The sequence below is a fragment of the Cydia amplana genome, chromosome 26, assembly GCF_948474715.1.
Source record: "Cydia amplana chromosome 26, ilCydAmpl1.1, whole genome shotgun sequence".
Lineage (NCBI taxonomy): Eukaryota > Metazoa > Arthropoda > Insecta > Lepidoptera > Tortricidae > Cydia > Cydia amplana.
Window position 1 is genome coordinate 982740 of NC_086094.1, and position 22753 is coordinate 1005492.

At 39.2% G+C, this 22753-nt stretch overlaps 2 protein-coding genes and 1 long non-coding RNA gene across 4 annotated transcripts in view; 2 read left to right on the forward strand and 1 right to left on the reverse strand.

Annotated features, from left to right (window-relative positions):
- LOC134660127 (zinc finger protein 708-like) overlaps nt 1–22753 on the forward strand; it is a 290810-nt gene that overhangs the window by 230781 nt on the left and 37276 nt on the right. The window lies entirely within an intron of this gene.
- LOC134659937 (transcription factor Ouib-like) lies at nt 1558–6777 on the reverse strand. Its single transcript, XM_063515633.1, has 5 exons — nt 6559–6777; nt 5968–6096; nt 5124–5435; nt 3646–3771; nt 1558–1686 (listed from the first exon to the last, which is right to left on the reverse strand). The coding sequence occupies exons 1-5, from the start codon at nt 6694–6696 to the stop codon at nt 1558–1560; spliced, it is 834 nt and encodes a 277-aa protein (XP_063371703.1). The 5' UTR covers nt 6697–6777.
- On the forward strand, nt 9744–15594 carry LOC134660173 (uncharacterized). Its single transcript, XR_010097845.1, has 4 exons — nt 9744–9960; nt 12032–12166; nt 12656–12780; nt 15520–15594. It is a non-coding gene; the product is annotated as an uncharacterized LOC134660173 (long non-coding RNA).

The window sequence follows — 22753 nt, forward strand, 5'->3', positions numbered from 1 at the left end:
CCGCGGACGGTTAAGAGCATATTTTTTCGGATACTATGCTATCGTCGGACGGTCAAGTGGAAGACTTCATTCAGCAGTCAAGTTAAATGTTTTGTCGAATTTAAAGTAAATAGAATATGTTATTTTGTTTTCTTTATTCATTTAATTTCTTAGATTAGGTTATTTATAATATGAATATAAAAGTAAAATATAAAAACACTTAAAAAACAATAAAAAATTCATATAAACACATTATAAAAAACCTAACCTTGTTATTGTTAATTGTTACTCACGCCACTCGCCTTATTTGACCTCTCTTAAACAACGATTGCATAAAATATAGTTTGTAGCTTTCTAATAGACCCCGAAGGCTAATCCTATTGTCTATTGTTAAGAAAAACCGCTCGTGCCACGTGCCACAATCACCTGCATAAAAAATCGGTACTTCGGTTACTGAGTGCCGGCGAGTCGAACGCTACAGAACCAGTCTAAAATGTGTCATCGAGATGCGTAACAAAGGCGCGTTATCGGAGAGCGCACCTACACTGGTTTTTTGAGCGTTGGACTAGCCCTCGCTCAAGTGCCAAATAGAATAATTAGGACCCTTTTTTGCAGGTAAGTAGCACGTGCGGTTTTACTGAACAATAGACAATAGGATAAGCCTTCGGGGTCTACTAGAAAGCTACAAACTATACTATAGTATACTCGTATGACACCTTTTTCAGTTTTTAACATTTAGTCTAGGTGCCACTAAAAGCGTCATTTGGATTTACTTAGATCCGGTAAATAACTATTACAGTACATATGGTGCTAATTTACCGCCCTAGTGCGGTAACTGGCGCCATACGTGCGTATGTGGAAAATTTAAAGGGCCATATGTATGTACTGTAAAACATTGTACAATACACGTGCGAAAAGGATATTCGCTACTCTGGTCGATTTAAAACACTCATTTCGGCCGTGTTTTAATTTATCGCCACTCGTTGCGAATTTTCTACTTTTCGCACTTGCATCGGAATGTACTATTACTATGTACTCACATGAAGCTCTTCAAGCAGTGCGGGCACTCGAAGGTCTTGCCCGTGTGCGTGGCGTGGTGCCTGATCGCTTGTGGCCTGCGTCAAACATTAAATGACATTATCACAGGGCGGACACGCCATACATCAAAAATCATTTGTGTTTATATGTGTGCACGGCACGTCTGTACACGCGTCATTGTGTATGTGTGGGTAAGTCGCTTTACTGAGAGCACGCCAGAAGTCCGCCAGATTCATGTCGCGGGGCGAGGTAATGCGAGTCGGGGCGGGGCGGTGCGTAGCCGTTCTGTATGATACTAGGTACTCATAAGAGTATGGATTATTTTCGCTAAACTAAGTTCAAATTATGTTAAATTTCTATTTTAATTATTTTAATTTTTTATTTCTATTGTAATTTTTTTTCAAGCAAATGGACTGACTCGGTACTGAAATCGTAGCGAGCGTATGCTAGTCCGGGCCCCTATGCTTCACGTTGAATAGCGCAGCATGCTTCGCAGGCGTATGTGTTGTTTAAACCCGTACGCTTGGATACAAAATTAATTTACCCATGTCTGGAGACGAAGTCACACTCATTGCAAATGTACTTCTGCTGGTGCCGCTTCCGGTGTCCATAGATACGGCGGTGCGTGTAGTACGAAGTGCAGATATCACACGAGTGCGAACCGTTGCTCTAAAATTAATTATTTATGTCTCTTAATACGTTTTTGGCAAAAATTTCATTTTTGATACAAGCTTTTATCGCTGACTGTACTTTTCTTACGAGACAACTAATACTCATCGAGACAATTCTAAAAAAGACAATTCTAAAAACCCCTAACACAATTAGGTTGCGTTGTTTCATCACAGAGTTCCTATGGCCACCTCCTGTCTCCATCATCAGATCAGTTCGACTGTACCATATTATTGTATTGTCATCAGAACTACATACAGCTGCCAATTTTCATGACGCTACGATCCTTGGAAGATGGTTAAATTAGTTACCTTAGATTCCATTACATAGTTACATACAGGTCGACCTAATAAAAGCTTGTTAAAAACCTCGTAAAGGTTGTCATAATATAATATGTAATCATTTTCTTGTTACGCCAAGCCACAAGTACCATTATAATAGTAATAATAATGCGGCACCCTAGGTTAGGTTTATTGTAATGTGGTTATATATTTTTTCTACTCCCGTACTTTTATTTGTCATCTTATAGTTGTCAAGACAAGTCTTTAGTCTATTCCCCAAAAAAGTATGTGTGCATACACGCAGTATTTTATAAGTTAATATAGTAAAGCCAAAAATAACAGTTATTGTCAAGTAAGTCGGACCCGATTGTCTCGTCATAAAGTTGCACTAAGTTAAAGTGGTATCCAGACGGGACTGATCAAATCAGTCGATTTGATCAGGAAAATAATTGGCCAATCTCATCTAGCGTCCACACGTACACAAATTAAATCACCAATTTGCATTCCATAGATACCTAATCACTATGAAAATTGGCATTTTTGTGTCCGCACCTGCTGATTTTATCGGGGAATCAAAACGGTATTTGCGTCCGCACGGCCTGATTCGATCGGAGAATTTCATCAGATTGGCGAAAAATTGTCTCGTCTGGATTCCACTTTATTGCATAAGCTGCGACTGCTACCGTCGACTTTGTATTAAGTTTTATGTTCCTGTAACGTCTCTCATCTCTGTCTAGAGTAAAAGGAGTATTCCTTATTTTATTGTTGTGTATATTTTAGCGTTGTTTTAGTTGCGTAGTTAATGGGCCAAAGACGCCGAGCGGTCCAGCCGCTTAACGCGGTTCCATCGCGGTTGGCCGCTATAGCGGCCAGCCGCTACAACTACCGCGTCGGGCGGCTGGCCGCTCAAACGAACCGCCTAAGTGTAAGGCCTGAGTGGACGCTCGCTCGGCGACGCGTGCAGCGTGGCTGTGGGCTCACGCGTGATGTGAGCAGCGTGCACTAAGGCCGCTCCTATACGTGCGCATTTGTTTAACATGCACGCCGCACGCCCCGCCCCGCTGCACGCACAACAAGAGCGTCCACTCAGGCCTTACACTAAGCGGTTAACCGCTAGTGGGTAAGACTTGTAACAGGCTTGCGACGAGACGTAACTGTCACACTAATATGGAAGAGTGATAGAGAGGCACAAAGCGATTCGATAGCGAAACGCAAGCGATCGTCACGGCTAGGCCGCCTGGAGGTCCCGGGCATTAAAGTTAGCTTGATAGAAAAAAAAACGTGTTGACTCCGGGAGTGCCGGCAGAAGTGAAAACTCAATGACTAGTGCAAAATGTCTGCAGCCTATGTATAATTGAGGTTAACGCCGTCTAGCGTTATTTCGTCACATTACTTGAAACCCCTAAGCACATCACTGTTAGTACTCGAGTTATATCAGTACCAGTTAGAGGGAGCTCACTAGATGGCATTTAAATCAATAAAGAAAAACTCAATGACATTGTAACAGTTTTTCGATCAGATCACGTGTCCGCCTTACGTCTTACGAATCTTACCTCTCGCGAGTTTAACATTTTTCCCCATCACAAAAAGTGCACAGCACCGCTAAAGAAGTTTTCACTTCAAAAATCACGATAACATGCCTAATTATAATTTATTTTCAGTAGCATGTCCCACTCACCGGGCTATGCCTCATGATTCGGTGGTTGTTGTAGGCGGACTCCGCGTCAAACCCTTTCCCGCAGTCCTCGCACTTGAACGGTGACTCCAGGTAGCTCTCGGACTTCTTGCGTGCTGCGATCTCTTCCTATAAAATAATATGAATAGTTACGCGCAATTTTCATTTGCGAGAACCCTATTCATAAACGCAGAATAAACCTTAAGTGTGAGGCCTGAGTGGACGCTCTTGTTGTGCGTGCAGCGGGGCGGGGCGTGCGGCGTGCATGTTAAACAAATGCGCACGTATAGGAGCGGCCTTAGTGCACGCTGCTCACATCACGTGTGAGCCCACAGCCACGCTGCACGCGTCGCCGAGCGAGCGTCCACTCAGGCCTTACACTAAGGAATCGTTGATCTGTCATGTGCACTGATGTATTTGTAAGAAGGATAAAATATACATTAACTAATTCAGGGTAAAGCTTAAAAAAAAAGGATAAATGCTGGCATACAGCCACAATAAAAGCAGATAAAAATATTTGAATTATAACAGACCCAGTCTTTTTTACCGAACGCGGCATATGGTGTATATTTTTATATTTTAACAGTTCTTATTATTACCAAAGACATATGTAACTCCGTATATGATGAGAAAAAAACGTGCCTCGGAAATCATGAAAAAGTCATTCTCGTATAGATGGCGCACACACCGTTGGCCTATGCTCGGCTAGATGGCGTTGACGACACCGTTTCATATTTAACAATTTTAACACATAGGTATCAGTGAAAGAACATAGATCCAAATGATATAAAAATAATAATACCATTTATCCATATATGTAGGTACATTTTTTGATAGTTTGATACATTTTCATTTTGAGTTTTAATCGTGTGTCGATAGATGGCAGTAAATGTACTGTGACTATAAAATTTACTATGACAGGATCCCTCTATAGTATACGCCAATTTTCGGGATTAGTTGCCAAGCGAACCGAGGCTCCTATGAGCCGTGGTAAAAAGTCGGGACAACGCGAGGAAGATGATTCTTACCTTGGTCAAAATTACAATTTTATGATTGTAGGTACTCTCAAATGTGGCAAAATTAAATTTAGATTTTCTCCCGCTTTTCGTCACATTCTTTTTACGTTCCGTACGTGTTACGTTTTGGCCTTTTTTCCTTTTCATTTTCACGTTTTCGTTCGCGTTCTTTTCATGCACTTGTTCATAGTAAATATCATAATTATTATCCGATTTTTCACCAACTTCATTTATTTCATCCTCTTTTCCTTCAATCGTCATCATTTTCAATGTTCCTGCATTTTCTTTTTCCATTTTCATTAGATTATCATCTAAATCCATATTTTCATTAAATACATGTTCATTATTTTTCTTTACTGGAGTTTCGATTGTTTCTGTATTCTCTTCCACTTTTATTAGATTTTTATCAATATTCAAACCTTCATTACAGACACGTCCGATTTTTAAGACCATATTTTGCTTTACTGTCTGTCTCTTGCAGGTTTTTTTAGTTTTCAAGTTATCTTCTACAGTTTTTATATTCGCAGTTTTTCTCTTGCTGATTTTACTATCTTTTATAGCAAATTCATCCTCAAAATCATTATTAATTAAATCTTCTTGTATTTCAGGTTTTATCTGAGCATAAGCTTTATTGATGTTGTCTATCAACACAATGTGTTCATCTTGTACATTGTGTACATCCTCTGATGGGAGTAAATCTATTGTTTCAAGTTCAGTTTGGGTTAAGTTGAGCGACCGGTGAGGAAGTTGGTATTTGCGAATATAATCTGTATCAAGCTGGAAAACAAATAACATAGTTTACTCTCAAAAAATACTTTTTGTCACAAAACCTTTATTGCTGACTGTACTTTTTATTTGGATGTATAATTATACATATCACAAGTACAGGGAAGTACATATACAATTGTATATGTACTTCTCGAGGCTTTTCTAAACACCCTTTACTCTATTAGTTACCTTCTGACTGCATCATCAGATCATCTCCATGTTAGCACGTTGAAAAATTGTAATACAAAATAATTAGAGTGAGTACAAGCAGGGACCTGAGGGACCCCTCCACCCCTTCCCAGAAAAAAGTCTTTAAAGGGCTTAGTCGTTTTTGTATTAATTATCCCTTAATTTTACTTAGCTTTAGGAAGGGGTTTCCCTTTCAGAGTTACTCTATAAATGAAAGGGTATCCTTCCTATCCAAAAATAAAGTAATGTACATAGATAGATTTACTTATTCCATAAACTTTATAAATTGCAGGCATGTCAATCTACAAGAATTCATGTTATGATGGATGAAATAAATAATTGAAATAGTTACCGCCCCCTTGTGCAGCGCGGGTGTAAGTTGCTTCAGCGTGCGGAGACACATGTCTCTGAAGGATGCACATTTGAGGAGCAACACGAGGCAGTATGCGCACAGGTACTGCGGCAGCCTGTCTCTGGACACCTACAATCATACACCACGGATGTACAACAAGTCAATGGGGTCGCAGTATTTAGCAGATGGCGCCATCATAGCTTGCCATGTCAATCCCTAGAATTGTGTAAATTTTTTTTTAATGCTTTGTATGCCAGCCCTTAGAATCAAATGAAATGAATGTCATAGAAAAAGGGCCAAGCTATGATGGCGCCACCTATGCAAACCTTTGACAGTTGCCAACCCCATTGCTGAGCATGATAACTTCTTACCAACCACCCCAGTTAACCCCGGTAAACTTATAAATTTCATTGTCAAATATTAACCCAGAATGTTTGGCGTTTTAAACTATAAAAAGTAACTGTTCAGGGCTCCCCACACGTCACGGATAATCGCATGCGATTGCAATTTACGGCATTTGATTCGGGATTGAATTCGTTGCTATCAGCAACTATCTAAAATCACAACGTCTGTAGAGGCCTTAATACTCACAGTAGTCCCAGAGATGCGAGTAAAGGTATCGGCGAGTTTATACTCATGAATATTGTACAGTCTACAGTCCAACATTAAACAAACACGACAGCATAGCAACTCATGCTGCAGTAGCAAATTTGCTTGTGTTGTGTTCATTGTCGTATACTAGTTTCACTTAGCTTGAGTAATACAGCCCGTTTGCTTTAGTATTTTGACTTGAATTTTATTATAATACCGAAAAACAAACGCGTTTTCAACAAGGCAAGGCAACATAAATGCAAACAACATAGATGGTAGTAGAGAATTGACTGTCATTAGTGTCATTGTCATTGTCATATTGATTCGTTCGGAAACTTAAAGTAGACAGCATGGTGACAGTAACATACGTGCATACCGGATCGCAATGTTTTTCGACCAATCTGATTAAATTGTCTGATCAAATCAGATGAATAGATGATGTGTAGTCTTGGAGGATACAACTAAACGGAGTAGCCATTAACAGGCTTTCCCCTCTGTCGAAAATAGGCGGCCAACGGTCATACACAATGTATGGACTGACGTTTATCTGACATGGCTATTTTTACGTTACGCATACATTTGACGTTCCCCTCCCCCGCAAAAATCGGCAGACTGTTTTGTACAGAAAATTACAGACATGGCGTCTCCGTTTGATTATATCCTCCAAGTGTGTAGTTGTGGACCAATGATCGCAAAAACGAAATTAGCACAATTCTCTTATGCTCGTGCTTCTTGTAAAGTCTGCTATTCCTTTACAAGAGCGAATAAAATCACCACGCTTTTACTTAAAGTACTATGAAAATGAAAACTACCCAAGGCATTGATATCGGAATTGACCTAATATTAATATTATAGTATTTCATGTTCATGAATCTAGTGGGCATGAGTGGTGGGGATAACTACATAACGGGATAGACTTATGTATACTTGGTCAACCAGATCTTGACAGTAGAAAAAGGCGGCAAATTTGAAAAATTTAGGCGCGAAGGGATATCGTCCCATAGAAAATTTGAATTTCGCGCCTTTTTTTACTGACAAGATTTGGTTGACCAGCTATATCTTTCAGTAAATAGGAGTAGCAGCGAAAGCGCTATTATTGTTTGTCCTTGTCACAGTCTCACTTTTTTTTTATTCCCCACCGTAAATTAGTATGGATGATTGGTCGAATTTATTTGTTGCCCACCATAACAAATAAATTCGACCAATCATAGCGTCGCATTGCGTATGTTTTGTCCCTCATCATGGAGGCACGCATAGACCACTTCTATAGGATGCTAAATACCTTCTATGTAGTATTTACTGAAGACGTTTACCGGATTGAACTCACTCAAAAGAAAAAAATCTACTTATGACAAGGCAGTATGGCTTAGAGCCAGAGCTTTAGCATGTGGACGAAAAAAAAATGGTTGCCTAAATGCCTAAGTTGCCTTGTTGTTGAACACGCGTTTGTTTTTCGGTATTTTAATAAAATTCAAGTCAAAACACTAAAGAAAATGGGCAGTATTACTCAAGCTAAGTGAAATAAGTATACGACAATGAACACAACACAAGCTAATTGGCTACTACAGCACGAGTTGCTATGCTGTCGTGTTTGTTTAATGTTGGACTGTAGACTGTACAATATTCATGAATATAAACTCGCCGATACCTTTACTCGCATCTCTGGGATTACTGTAAGTATTAAGGCGTCTAAAGACGTTGCTACAGATGGTATGCGATTTTAGATAATTGCTGACAGCAACGAATTCAATCCCGAAACAAATGCCGTATGTTTTGCAATCGCATGCCATTGTGTGACGTGTGGGGAGCCCTGAACAGTTACTTTTAATAGATTAAAACAGCAAACATTCTGGGTAAAAATTTGACAGTGAAATTTATAAGTTTACTGTGTAACCGAGGATTGGTAAGAAGTTATTATGCAATTGACTTGCTGTACGTCCGTGGTGTGTATGATTGTAGGTATCCCGGGACGGGCTGCCGCAGTACCTGTGCGCGTACTGCCTCATACTGCTCCTCAAATGCTCAACCTTCAGAGACATGTGTCTCCGCACGCTGAACCAACTTACACCCGTGCTGCACAAGGGGGCGGTAACTATTTCAATTATTTATTTCATCCATCATAACATGAATTCTTGTAGATTGACATGCCCGCAATTTATAATGTAATCTTTTTTATGAAATAAGTAAATCTATCTATCTATCTATGTACATTACTTTATTTTTGGCAAGGAAGGGTAAGATTTACTCTGAAAAAGACACCCCCTTCCTAAAGTTAAGTAAAATGAAGGGGTAATTAATACAAAAACGACTAAGCCCTTTAAAGACTTTTTTCTGGGAAGGGGTGGAGGGGTCCCTCAGGTCCCTGCTTGTACTCACTCTAATTATTTTGTATTACAATTTTTCAATGTGCTAACATGGAGATGATCTGATGATGCAGTCAGAAGGTAACTAATGGAGTAAAGGGTATTTAGAAAAGCCTCGAGAAGTACATATACAATTGTATATGTACTTCCCTGTACTTGTAATATATAATTATACATCCAAATAAAAAGTACAGTCAGCAATAAAGGTTTTGTGACAAAAAGTATTTTTTGAGAATAAACTATGTTATTTGTTTTCCAGCTTGATACAGATTATATTCGCAAATACCAACTTCCTCACCGGTCGCTCAACTTAACCCAAACTGAACTTGAAACAATAGATTTACTCCCATCAGAGGATGTACACAATGTACAAGATGAACACATTGTGTTGATAGACAACATCAATGAAGCTTATGCTGAGATAAAACCTGAAATACAAGAAGATTTAATTAATAATGATTTTGAAGATGAATTTCCTGTAAAAGATAGTAAAATCAGCAAAAGAAAAATTGATAAAATAAAAACTGTAGAAGATAACTTGAAAACTAAAAAAACCAGCAAAAGACAGACAGTAAAGCAAAATATGGTCTTAAAAATCGGAAGTGTCTGTAATGAAGGTATGAATGTTGATGAAAATATAATAAAAATGGAAGAAGAGAATACAGAAACAACCGAAACTCCAGTAAAGAAAAATTTTGAACATGAATATAATGAAAGTATGGATTTAGATGATAATCTAATGAAAATAGAAAAAGAAAATGCAGGAACATTGAAAATGATGACGATTGAAGGAAAAGAGGATGAGATAAGAAATAAAAAAGTTGGTGAAAAATCGAATAAAATTGATGATATTTACTATGAACAAGTGCATGAAAAAATAGGGGACATTAAAATTAAAAGAAAAAAAGTCCAAAACGTAACACGTACGGAACGTAAAAAGAATGTGACGAAAAGCAGGAACATTGGGCGAAAGCTACCTAAATTTAATTTTGCGACATTTGAGAGTACCTACAATCTTAAAATTGTCACTTTGAACAAGGTAAGAATAAGAACTGTTAAAATATAAAAATATACACCATATTCCACATTACGTTCAGTAAAAAAGATGGCTAGTTCTGTTATAATTGGAATATCTTTTATCTGCTTTTATTGTGGCTGTATGCCGTACGGATATTTGGCTAATTTATTACTAAACTAGCAACCCGCCCCGGCTTCGCACGGGTTAACAAATTATACATAAACCTTCCTCTTAAAAAAAAACCGCATCAAAATGAAGCGGCCAATGAAGCGGTTAAGGTTGGGAGGTTTAAATTAAAGTCCCAAACGCTTTATAACAAATAAATTTATTAAAAAAATAACCCGAGCGGTGGTCGTGGTAGTGGTCCGTTAAATTTTAAATTAGCCTGTCTGATTTCACTGACGTAGGTGGGTACTCCCCTGACGTGGCAAGGTGGTCGTGCGAGCCCTGTGTTCGGACGCCGGGACGTCTCGGGAAGCGCCGAGGTCAGCTGGTGCGTGAAGCCGGGAAGCCTCTGGAGGGCCTCCTACTCTGTGGTCGGATCAGCAGGTCCCCCCTGCCGCCGTATTTTTAAGCCGTCTAATTGCACCCTGGAATGTACATCGTCCAGCTTTATGTCCACGTATTAATTGGCCGCTCGGTATGAACCCCAACGATGACGCTAAGCAAGCAAGGGAGTAGCAAAAAGTAGATGGTGGGTGTTCATAACCAGAACGGAGTTACAGCGGTTATGTGATATGGCAAGTAGGTACCAAAGGCAGAGTGCAAGATTAGAAAATTAAATTACAATAATGGGGATCAACTAAAATGATAAAAATGCTATAAGCTAAGCTTGTGAGCTAAGGCTATTAATAATCTGAAGTTAAATAACACGCTGGGCAAAATGTATGAGACGCCATGTTATAACGGTACTTTTACCGTTACGCCGCGACGCGGCGGCTAACAACACTTACTAGAGAGGAATTATTTTAAAATACATGACACAGGCAAGGCACAATTAACACTAGGTACTGAAAATAAGCGTTTTAGCACAATAGAATTTAGCACACTAGATTCTTAAAACTAAGTAACGTTCAACACTTACCCAAACGGGGTGCAGGACGGGTAGAACTAACTAGTACTTAAAATCATTTGCTTATAGCAAATTTTAAAGATTTAGCTACACTTGGCTAGCATCCGGCGTCCGAACACAGGGCTCGCACGACCACCTTGCCACGTCAAGGGAGTACCCACCTACGTCAGTGAAATCAGACAGGCTAATTTAAAATTTAACGGACCACTACCACGACCACCGCTCGGGTTATTTTTTTAATAAATTTATTTGTTATAAAGCGTTTGGGACTTTAATTTAAACCTCCCAACCTTAACCGCTTCATTGGCGCCCTTTAACGTGGTCACTTTCGTACGAGGAAAGATTAGTCAAGCTGGGCCTGACAACACTGCAAAAAAGGCGGGAACGTGGCGACTTGATCGAGACGTTCAAAATTATGCATGGATATTACGACTGTCCAGAGCTAAGCGACCTGTTCACTCGAAACCCAAACACGCGCACAAGAGGACACTACCTTAAACTAGTAACAACAAAGCATAAAACAAATATCGGGAAAAACTTTATTGCAAATCGTATAGTAAATGCTTGGAACAAATTACCCTCTGAAGTTGTGAACTCTACAAGTGTGAATCAATTTAAAAATAGACTCGACAAACTATCAAAACAGTGAAATCGTGCTAAGTGAACTATGATTTAGACGCACCAGCATCAGCTGCCTGTCTAAAATGAAATAATAATAATAATAAAATCCATTGCGTAGATGTATATGTTGTGTAGGGACGCCCGGCCGGAAGCAGGCGGGCTGTCGTTTTAAAGATCTAAGCATACATACAGACAGACAGATATATACATATATAGTGATTAACAAAATAGCGGATCATTTATCATCTTATTTAACAAGCTTTTTTTAAAGCTTTACCCTCAATTAGTTAATGTATGTTTTATCCTTATTACAAATACTTACAGGTTTACTGTGCGTTTATGAATAGGGTTCTCGCAAATGAAAATTGTGCGTAACTATTCATAATTATTATTTTATAGGAAGAGCAACTGGAAGAGATCGCAACACGCAAGAAGTCTCTGAACTACCTGGAGTCGCCGTTCAAGTGCGAGGACTGCGGGAAAGGGTTCGGCGTGGAGTCCGCCTACAACAACCACCGAGTCTGGCATAGCCCGGTGAGTGAGAGAACATGCAACACAAAATTAATTATAATAGGGTATTTGACAATTTTTTTATGAATGGTATCAGTCGATCGGGTTTGTTTTGAGGATCAAATGTCTGTATGGGACCCATTGCATTAAAGTAACACAAAAGTCAGAAATTGTAGTCAAAGGCCGACAGTCGCACTGTATTCGCGAAACGCCCTTAACACTAACAGTGAAGTGAAGTAACAATACAATGATTACATCGTATATAATATATACTATATTATGTGCTTGGAGCTCAGTGCGCTTGCATATTATATTATGACAACCTTTACGAGTTTTTTTAACACATTCAGTGCCGAAAACCCGACTATCGGGTATTTTATGATTTCGTCCCCAGGCCGGACGACCCGATGGGATCGTGGTACTACAGCTTTGTGACGAAATGTTTGTGGCCTGGCGCGGATGTCTTGTTGGGTGGCAATGAATGTGTTAAGAGACCTAAATATTTAATTTTAGAGCAACGGTCCGCACTCGTGTGAGATCTGCTCTTCGTACTACACGCGCCGCCGGCTCAATATACACCAGAAGCGGCACCAGCTAAAGTTCATTTGCAACGAGTGCAACTTCGTCTCCAGACACGGGTAAGTTAATTTTATTACCAAGCGCAACATGTGTCGCGGGCGTATGGGTTTACACAACATGTGTCGCGGGCATAGATATAATATACTTAAAGATAACGTCTAAGCGAGCTGTCACTGTTACCACTATTGTTTAGTGTACGATTAACAATGTGAATCCACCTTGCTGTAGCCATGTCGATCAAGTCATATCGATAAACTCGACATTTCTTGCAATTTTAAATTTACTTGAAAGGTTAAACGACAACTAAAATAAACAAAAAACGCTTCTATTCTTTATGGAGGTTATCAGATCACGATTTTATCGTCACGCCACAGCAGGGAACAAAGGGAAAGTTCAGATTTTTAATTCCAATACACAAATACCTACTAAAATGTGTTCCGCAATAATTGAATTATATTATGATATTATAATATATTCATTATCCATTAGCATTTCAATTAATGTTTATTTTTAACGAATATATTGAAGCTTCAATTAATCGCTATTTTGTTCCGCTGTGTAGCGTTTATCGATATATAACATGATTAAAATCGACTTTTCACATCCCTAAAAGAGCACACATATACGTTTTTACGCACACATACACAACTTGACACCACCTAAAACGGTAACACCTTGATTTGAAGTCCATCTTGTCAACAGTATGGTTGTCCTTTTTTGACAAACGGCATTTTTAAAAGAGCGAGGAGAGAGAAATGATACTAGTTGCTGCGCCGTCAAAGAGAACAGGCAACGTTGGGGCCTCGCGGGCGTATGGGTTTACACAACATGTTCGCGGGCGTATGGGTTTACACAATATGTCGCGGGCGTATGGGTTTACACAACATGTGCGCGGGCGTATGGGTTTACACAACACATACGCCTGCGAAGCATGCTGCGCTATTCAACGTGAAGCATAGGGGCCCGGATCAGCATACGCTCGCCACACTGACTTAATATAAAAGAAATAGACACACAAAGCAGAACAAAAACGTCAACAAATGTGGATCCCAATGACGTTTTCGCACCATTTGCATTCATGAAAACGCTTACGTAAATTTTGAGTCAAGATAAATGTTTCGTACGGAAAAGAGCTTAATGTCGTAAGCATTAAGTGTCAAATTTGCAAACATAAGTACCAACACTGTTAAAAAATTTAGTCCTATGGCACTAAACGTAACGTATTTCTGTCAAACAACGTCAAACGAGAATAATGAACGAATGGAGTCACTTTGGTACACTTTAATAGGTATTACTGTACAGAAAAACCAATTGAAGTACCTAATAAATAAAATTAATTTAATTTAATCGGGAGCTCAAATAAAATTTAATTCGTGGTTCAAATTCAAACAAATTTAATTTTTAATAAGTAAGTCTTTAAATACTAAATTTCCTTGAAATAAATTCAACTTATTAAATAAAATAACTGTGTATTTTAGATCTACATTTACTCATCGCACGGGTGCACGGGGACATTTTAGGTACTGATTGGATTTTTTTTATAAAGTCCATACTTTATAAAAAAAAATCCTGTGGTTGTCACTGTGTTCAGACAGGTTTAGCATTTACATTTAGTCGATATAAGCCCTTATTGGTGGTGTATATGTCGGAAACAGGGAAATAGGCCGAATACACAAGTGACACAAGTGCCGTTTTGCCTTGTTTAAAACTGCATCACCCCTATCTCTTGCTATAGGTAATTAAATAGCAGTCCACTTTGCACGTCGCATAGGTTTTCTTGGAAATCTTGAATTTAAACATAATATTATTCCTTACGAATTCCATATAAAAATATAAAAAAATATTGACCTCACATCGACTCATTAGATTTTTGTTCCTTGACATCCCTTCTTTGGTACTAACAAATTAATTTATTCAAAACCATAAAATTACCATCAGATTACATAAATTATGTAATGCTATCCAAAGAACTAACCGAAAGAAATACATTCCATCCTTTTTCCTTGTTTTATCATTGTTATTACATATTTCAACGGCACATTTCGTAATTGTTGACAACTTCACATTTGAGCGTTTCCAACAAGACTAAACGAAAAAGTAACGCGTGATCTGGTGCAACGTTACTTTTGTGGGGCCATTTTTTGCGGCTGATTGGGTATCCAGTTCTTTATTCTATATCAATGGCTCGCCACGATGACCTTTATATCTGATTTTTATTGAGGCTTTGGACACTCTAGGTGAACATGTCAGCCTCATGGGTGCTTACATAGTTCCCTACTCAAGGGAGAGATCAATAAAGTGGTATACACTGATTGCTTTGTCAGATAAAGGCTCTGCCAACCAACAATTGATCTGTCCATTCTGCATGGAGCCCAAACTACCAAAAAATCTTTTTCTCAAGTCCGAATTCCGGACGCAATCCAACAACACGTGAGGCAGGGACTTATGAGGTTAAAATCCAACACGTAGTTTTAGAATGAGAACCGGTACTCCGTAACTCGCGACAGATCACGTGACCGTAAGACGGACACGTGACCTGATCGAAAAACTGTTACAATGTCATTGAGTGTTTCTTTATTGATTTAAATGACATCTAGTGAGTTTCCCTCTAACTGGTATAATATAACTCGAGTACTAACAGTGATGTGCTTAGGAGTTTCAAGTAATGCGACGAAATAACGCTAGATGGCGTTAACCTTAATTATACAGACATTTGCACTAGTCATTGAGTTTTCACTTCTGCCGGCACTCCCGGAGTGCAACCCGTTGTTTTTTTTATTCATTAATGTGTGATGCAGGGCACAAGCCATCAGGCACCACGCCACGCACACGGGCAAGACCTACGAGTGTCCACACTGCTTGAAGAGCTTCATGTATGTACATATTAATAGTACTTTACGATACAAGTGCGAAAAGTAGGAAATTCGCAACGAGTGGCGATAAATTTTCGCCAATTCGCAATTGTACAATATTTTACAGTACATATAGCCCTTTAAATTTTCCACATACGCACGTATAGTGCCAGTTACCGCACTAGGGCGGCAAATTATCACCATATTATGTACTGTAATAGTATTTTATGCAACCGTTGTTTAAGAGAGGTCAAAAAAGGCCAGTGGCGTGAGTAACAATTTGAGGCGAAGCCGAAAATTGTTAATAAAGACGCCACGAGTATTTTTTGACTCAGTTAAACAACGTTACATACAATACTTTTTCTACGACCAAGCATTTACTTTGAAATAAAATGGTAAAAACAAATATTTTTCATTCAAGAAGTAGCAAGGAATGCATCGATGGTACGGGCGGGAAAAGAATGAATGAAATAAAAAATGTCTATGGTTCACCCATCTGTCTAAGCTGACAATTAAAATTAGGTTGGCAACAATGTATTTCATTCAATATTTTTAAGTGGTCATTACACGAAGTATCGTAAAAGTGCCAAAAAGATACTGCGTGTATGCACAAATACTTTTTTGGGGAATAGACTAAAGACTTGTCTTGACAACTATAAGATAGGGGTTTAAAGGTGTGTACACGACGCTTTACATGACAAATAAAAGTACGAGAGTAGAATAAAGTTATTTACCGGGTCTAGGTAAATCCAAAATACGCTTATATCTGTCTATTCCGTTTCTGTATTAGTTTTAAGTTTTTTTCTCGCTTCGCCTCAAATTGTTACTCACGCCACTCGCCTTTTTTGACCTTTCTTAAACAACGGTTGCATAAAATACTATAATTATGGGTGCCCCGAAAACCTCTTACAGATACTGCTTATGCTGAGCGGCATCCTATATCCTATCCTATACTATACCTTTCTTTTTAGGGTTCCGTAGCCAAATGGCAAAAAACGGAACCCTTATAGATTCGTCATGTCTGTCTGTCTGTCTGTCTGTCTGTCTGTCTGTCTGTCTGTCTGTCTGTCCGTCTGTCTGTCCGTCCGTATGTCACAGCCACTTTTCTCCGAAACTATAAGAACTATACTGTTGAAACTTGGTAAGTAGATGTATTCTGTGAACCGCATTAAGATTTTCACACAAAAATAGAAAAAAAACAATAAATTTTTGGGGTTCCCCATACTTCGAACTGAAACTCAAAAAATGTTTTTTCATCAAACCCATACGTGTGGGGTATCTATGGATAGGTCTTCGAAAATGATATTGAGGTTTCTAATATCATTTTTTTCTAAACTGAATAGTTTGCGCGAGAGACACTTCCAAAGTGGTAAAATGTGTGTCCCCCCCCCCCCCCTGTAACTTCTAAAATAAGAGAATGATAATACTTAAAAAAAAATATGATGTACATTACCATGTAAACTTCCACCGAAAATTGGTTTGAACGAGATCTAGTAAGTAGTTTTTTTTTATACGTCATAAATCGCCTAAATACGGAACCCTTCATGGGCGAGTCCGACTCGCACTTGGCCGCTTTTTTTTTAAATATTCTGTTGTACCTAATGTATGTTTTACGCCAAATAAATATTTTTTATTATACTGACACCGTACACTGTCGCTTTTATAGCTTAGACAATCGGTAAAATAATTTTATATGGTCCCGTCAGAAAGAGCACATCGTGCTCCAACCATATGCGCCGAGCGCACCCCAACGTGGACTGCGTCGAGTGCGGCGAGACGTTCGTCAGCGACGCCGGGCTCAGGCAACACAGGCAGCGGACACATCACTTGGTAATAGCAAAGACATATGTAACTCCGTATAAGAGGAATAAAGAACGAGCACCTTGTGCTCCAACCATATGCGCCGAGCGCACCCCAACGTGGACTGCGTCGAGTGCGGCGAGACGTTCGTCAGCGACGCCGGCCTCAGGCAACACAAGCAGCGGACACATCACTTGGTAATAGCAGTGGGGAGGCACTCCTGACTTCGGGCAAACTCGGCTCCGTTCGGCTCAGCATTGCTCCGAGCAAATATTACAACTTGACGTCCCTTTGCGTGCACGACCACAGATAAGATAATGGCTTGAATGTTGACAGCCCTAAATACCCGAATGGGATAGTGCCATAAGTTAAAGGGATAGGGAGTGCCATAAGTAAAACATACGAAGAAACAGAATCAATTATACCCTGACCTTTATCGTACCGGATCTGAGATCCGCATGGCTCATTTCAACCATACATTACAACCATACACATCAATAACACACACACACACTTACTATTCTATCTAAATAGATCTTTACCCCTTTACCCGGGGCAAAGACTGCTGCTTTATAAATCGCAAGTCAGACCCCATATGGAGTACTGCTGTCACCTTTGGGCAGGAGCACCTGGATGCCAGCTTGGACCCTTCGACAATCCAAAGGCGCGCTGTACGAATCGTCGATGATCCCAAACTCACAAGCGGTATTGAACCTTTAAGTCTGAGGAGAGACCTTGCCTCCTTATGTGTGTTCTACCGCTTGTACAATGGGCTGTGCTCTGAAGAATTGTTTGACATGATGCCAACGGCAGCTTTCTATCACCGCACCGCTCGCCATCGGCAGGGTGTTCATCCACATACCCTAGAACCTAAATGGTCGCGTACTGTGCGGTTTAAGAGGAATTTCTTCCCGCGGACGCTCCGGCTGTGGAATGAGCTCCCTTCCGAGGTTTTCCCGAGGGTCTACGATATGGGGTTCTTCAAAAAAGGAGTGTACAGGTTTTTAAAAAAAGGTCGGCAACGCGCATGTAACACCTCTGGAGTTGCAGGCGTCCATAGGCTACGGTGACTGCTTACCATCAGGCGGCCCGTATGCTTGTTTGCCACCTATGTGGTATTAAAAAAAAAAGTATTTTAGCTATGTAAGAAACTCCCCCTACTTTAAATTCTTAGTTATAATTATAATATTGTAAAACATATTTTTACCATTATAACCTTTGTATGAAAGAGCGAATACCTCCTAACACAAGTGTTCATTCGTGAGATACAGCCTGGTGACAGACGGACGGACGGACGGACGGACGGACAGCGGAGTCTTAGTAATAGGGTCCCGTTTTTACCCTTTGGGTACGGAACCCTAAAAACCTACATTACTGTGTCACTAATTTTACTATGTTTTCAGAAATCGCAAAAGTTCACGTGTACTATCTGCTCAGCCAAGTTCAATAGTGTCTCGGCGCTGAACAGACACACAGACACTGCCGGCGAGCACGGAGACCTGCGGCCGTGCGAGCAGTGCGGCGAGAACTGTGCGAGCGAGCACAAGCTACAGGAACATGTGGGAATGGCACATCCGACTGAGTCGCATCATTGTGAAAAGGTATATATATGATAGACATACAGTTGTAGAAGTTTTCTTTTTAAAAAGTTTTTGAAGTGAAAACTTCTGTAGCGGCGCTGTGCACTTTTTGAGGTGGGGAAAAAATGTTAAACTCGAGACAGAGTAAGACGATCACGTGACCGTAAGATTTAGATGGCCACTCATTTAGATGGCATTTAAATCAATAAAGAAAAACTCAAGGACATTACATGAAAAAGGTTCTAATCTTGTACGGGCTGAAATACGAGGATCTCGCAGTTACATTCTAACTTTATATCACTCAAATATAATTCAATAAAGCTACATCTTGATGAAATCGCTAATAAAAGTGAATTCTAGTACTGGTGAATAAAATTCAAAATATCATGATCTGCAAGATAACTTTACAATTTGTATTCGAATTTTGAACAAATAACGCTACAAATTTGAATTTCGAATTTTAAACAAGCTCACTCACCAGCAATTTCGGAACTAAAGTTTTTCAATATAAATAGTTAGGGAGGCGAATAGGGGAATTTTCGGCAATACTCGAGCGTGGCAGTTTAAGATATGAGAGATACCTTAGACCTAATAGAACAACCTTGTAAAGTATTTAGCTCTATATGTAGTGACGCGCGCCTAGGATAGACGATCAGATTAGTAAAAAAAAATGGATAGTCTGAAATACTCGAGCGCGTCAGATTAAGATATTGGGGGTTGATTTTAGTGTTTAAAGACTAAATTTAACTAATCTGACGATAAGTCCTTGACGCCGCCGAGTTATAGGGTCGCGAACTTGTAAAAAAAAAACGTTAATCCGGCATTCTCAAGCGCGATTTTTTTTTATTTTATTTTGAAGAATATAATCTAAAACTTACTAAAAATACAAAATCTGCCGGTTTCCGCATGACCGGAAGTGTGGAGGAGCCATTTCGTCTTCCTAAGAACGCGTTGCGGCATATAAGTCGCGAACGATACATTTTACAAAGAAAAAGTTTAAATAAACAAAAAAGGTAATTTTATTTTACACAAAAAAGGTCTCTTTACATTTTTGTCCAAATAAAAAGCGCGGCCACGGAATTTTTTGAACCAAAAAACCTTTTTCGGTCAGATTAAGAGAACCCACCAACATTTTTGTCAGATTAAAAAAATATGCTTTCAGGATACCGAGATAAACCTCCCCTATGAAAATCTGACGCGCTCGAGTATTTCAAAAAAACTTTTTTTTTTTGCATTTTCAAAAATTCATCGTAACTTATCGTCACGCCGAAATCGTCAGTTTTTTTAAAAGAAGCTTCCTTGGGGCCTACTTAACACCCCTTCCGAAAATCTGACGCGCTCGAGTAAATTTTTTTTTTTTTGCATTTTTGACTACTTTATATGCCTACCCCCACCACGCAAACCGGCAGATTAGTATACCGTTGTTATCAGAGGCACTCGGGGCATACGTAGTATGAATATCTGACGCGCTCGAGAATGCCCAAGTAACTGTTTTTTTTAACATTTTTGAAAAACCGTACACGCCAAACCCACCGCTAAAATGGTTTTTGCCATACGAGCTTTTCTTTTCGAAATTATTTTATCTTTCGATTTTGATAGGTCTCGACGGCGCCGTTGAATTACGCCATTTAGCTACCTCGCCTCCCTAACTAAAAGGAGGATGGGTCAATTAATTTTAGTGCTGCAGACATTTTGGAGTGCAACCCGTTTTTGTTTTTTTTACATATTACTACAAGAAACCGTAATTTTTTTAACTTATTAATTTTGAGATCAAATTCGGGTCTAAACGAACGAATAGTATATTTTTGTAAACATAATCATTACGGCAATGGGGAATGCTTTCCTTTTGTGTAAAGTTTCATCTTTAAATGTTAGTTCCCATCCAGTAATGTAACAGAACGTTTTTTTTCTTAGCTCAGCTTGCAAAAATAATATATACTTGGTAATCAGCTAATAGCTTATAAATCGGAACTATTTATTTCTTATTAAGAACCCCGTTTGGTAGCGGGTTACGAATTGGAAACTTTTTCCATTTCGGAACTGGTTACGAAATTAGACCAAGGGGGAAATGTGAGCTGCCCCTGCCCAGGTTACAATGCCTTTTCAATGCAACGTAAATATATTTAGAGAGATTTTTATTTATAAGGATAATAAACAAAAAATATAACCCACCCAATAGGGTATTATACTGTATTTAAAGTAAATTATTTTACACCAATTGCATGAAATAAAGCACCAGATAATTATTAGAAAAACACAGATAGGAGTTATTTTTAAACACAAGTTCTATTTAATAAATCGGATAGAACTATATATTACTAAATTAGGTGAGTTGACCGTGACGTCACGGTGTAATGTTCTAATGTTTCATATAAAATTCCATATTAGCAAATCGTTAAGACAGTTCTAAAAAAGTAACTGATTTGACTAGTAGGAAAATACAATACAATACTCTTTATTGCACACCTCACATACACGTAGTTTACAATAAATGTACAATAACATAAACAAAGACAATAGAGGTAACAACAGGCGGCTTTATCGCTTAAGAGCGATCTCTTCCAGACAACCTTTGGGTTCGGAGACAAAAGAATTAGAATATACGGTAGGTGGCGCAAAGAAAAAATATGAAAAGTCGAATTGAATATAACCAAACAACACAAAACATTAATACCATACCATAAACATACATACATACATAAAAAGTATATATTAAATAAAGAAACAACAGTGTCAATTATTATAAAAATAAAACCTTACCCCACCTAACCTAAATACCTTATTGTTTATGTTTTATTACATGTTTTATAACCAGTGTAACGTGGCATTCTCAAATGCGGCGGCGTTGGACACGCACAACCGCCGCAAGCACCTTGGGCAGCGTAACGCCCCGGCTCCCGGTCAAAAGAGGAAACACGTGAAGAAGCCAAGGACAAGGCTTAATCAGTCGTGTATGTGCGAGCAGTGCGGCGCTATTAAGCCGGTAAGTCCATATTTGTCTTTGCCTTGAAACCCTCAAGATTCTATTTTTTGCACTCGCTATTGACACGAACAGTTAAACATCTTTGGTCATTAAAGTCAAAGTCAAAATATACTTTATTCATGTAGGCCTAGCAACAAGCACTTATGGACTAGTCATTACAACCGGTCTGACCTAGTGGGTAGTGACCCTGCCGGTCCTGGATTCGAATCCCGGTGAGGGCATTTATTTGTGTGATGAACATACATATCTGTTCCTGGGCCCTGGGTGTTTTGTATGTATATAATGAATATCATCGCCTAGCACCCATAGTACAAGCTTTGCTTAGTTTGGGGCTAGGTTGATCTGTGTAAGATGTCTCCTAATAGGGGGTATTATTGCAACCTTCTGCCATCAGAGTGCAGCACTAGCACCCAACGTAAACCATAGAGTAGCTTATACATACTGTGCCTTTAACTGTTTTTGACAAGTTTTCACAGACAAAATACGACAATACATCAAGGCGGTTTGTTTACAAAGGGCCTACCGGGAAACGCGAAATCGAAACTCAGCTATCTGCCTCTTTATCGCTCGAATATGCAACAGTGATAAGAGTGATAACTAAATTTCGACTTTCTTAGATTGTGACGGATTGTGGAAGTTCGCCCCCTCCTGATCCCTATATATATTTACCTATTATAAAAAATACCAATTTTAATATAGTGAGTTATTTAATATTCTATTTTGTGTCAGAACCCAACGCTCCTCGCGTACCACATACGAAGACACCTCGCCGTGAGACCGTTCGCCTGTCCACATTGCCCAAAGACATTCATCCTGC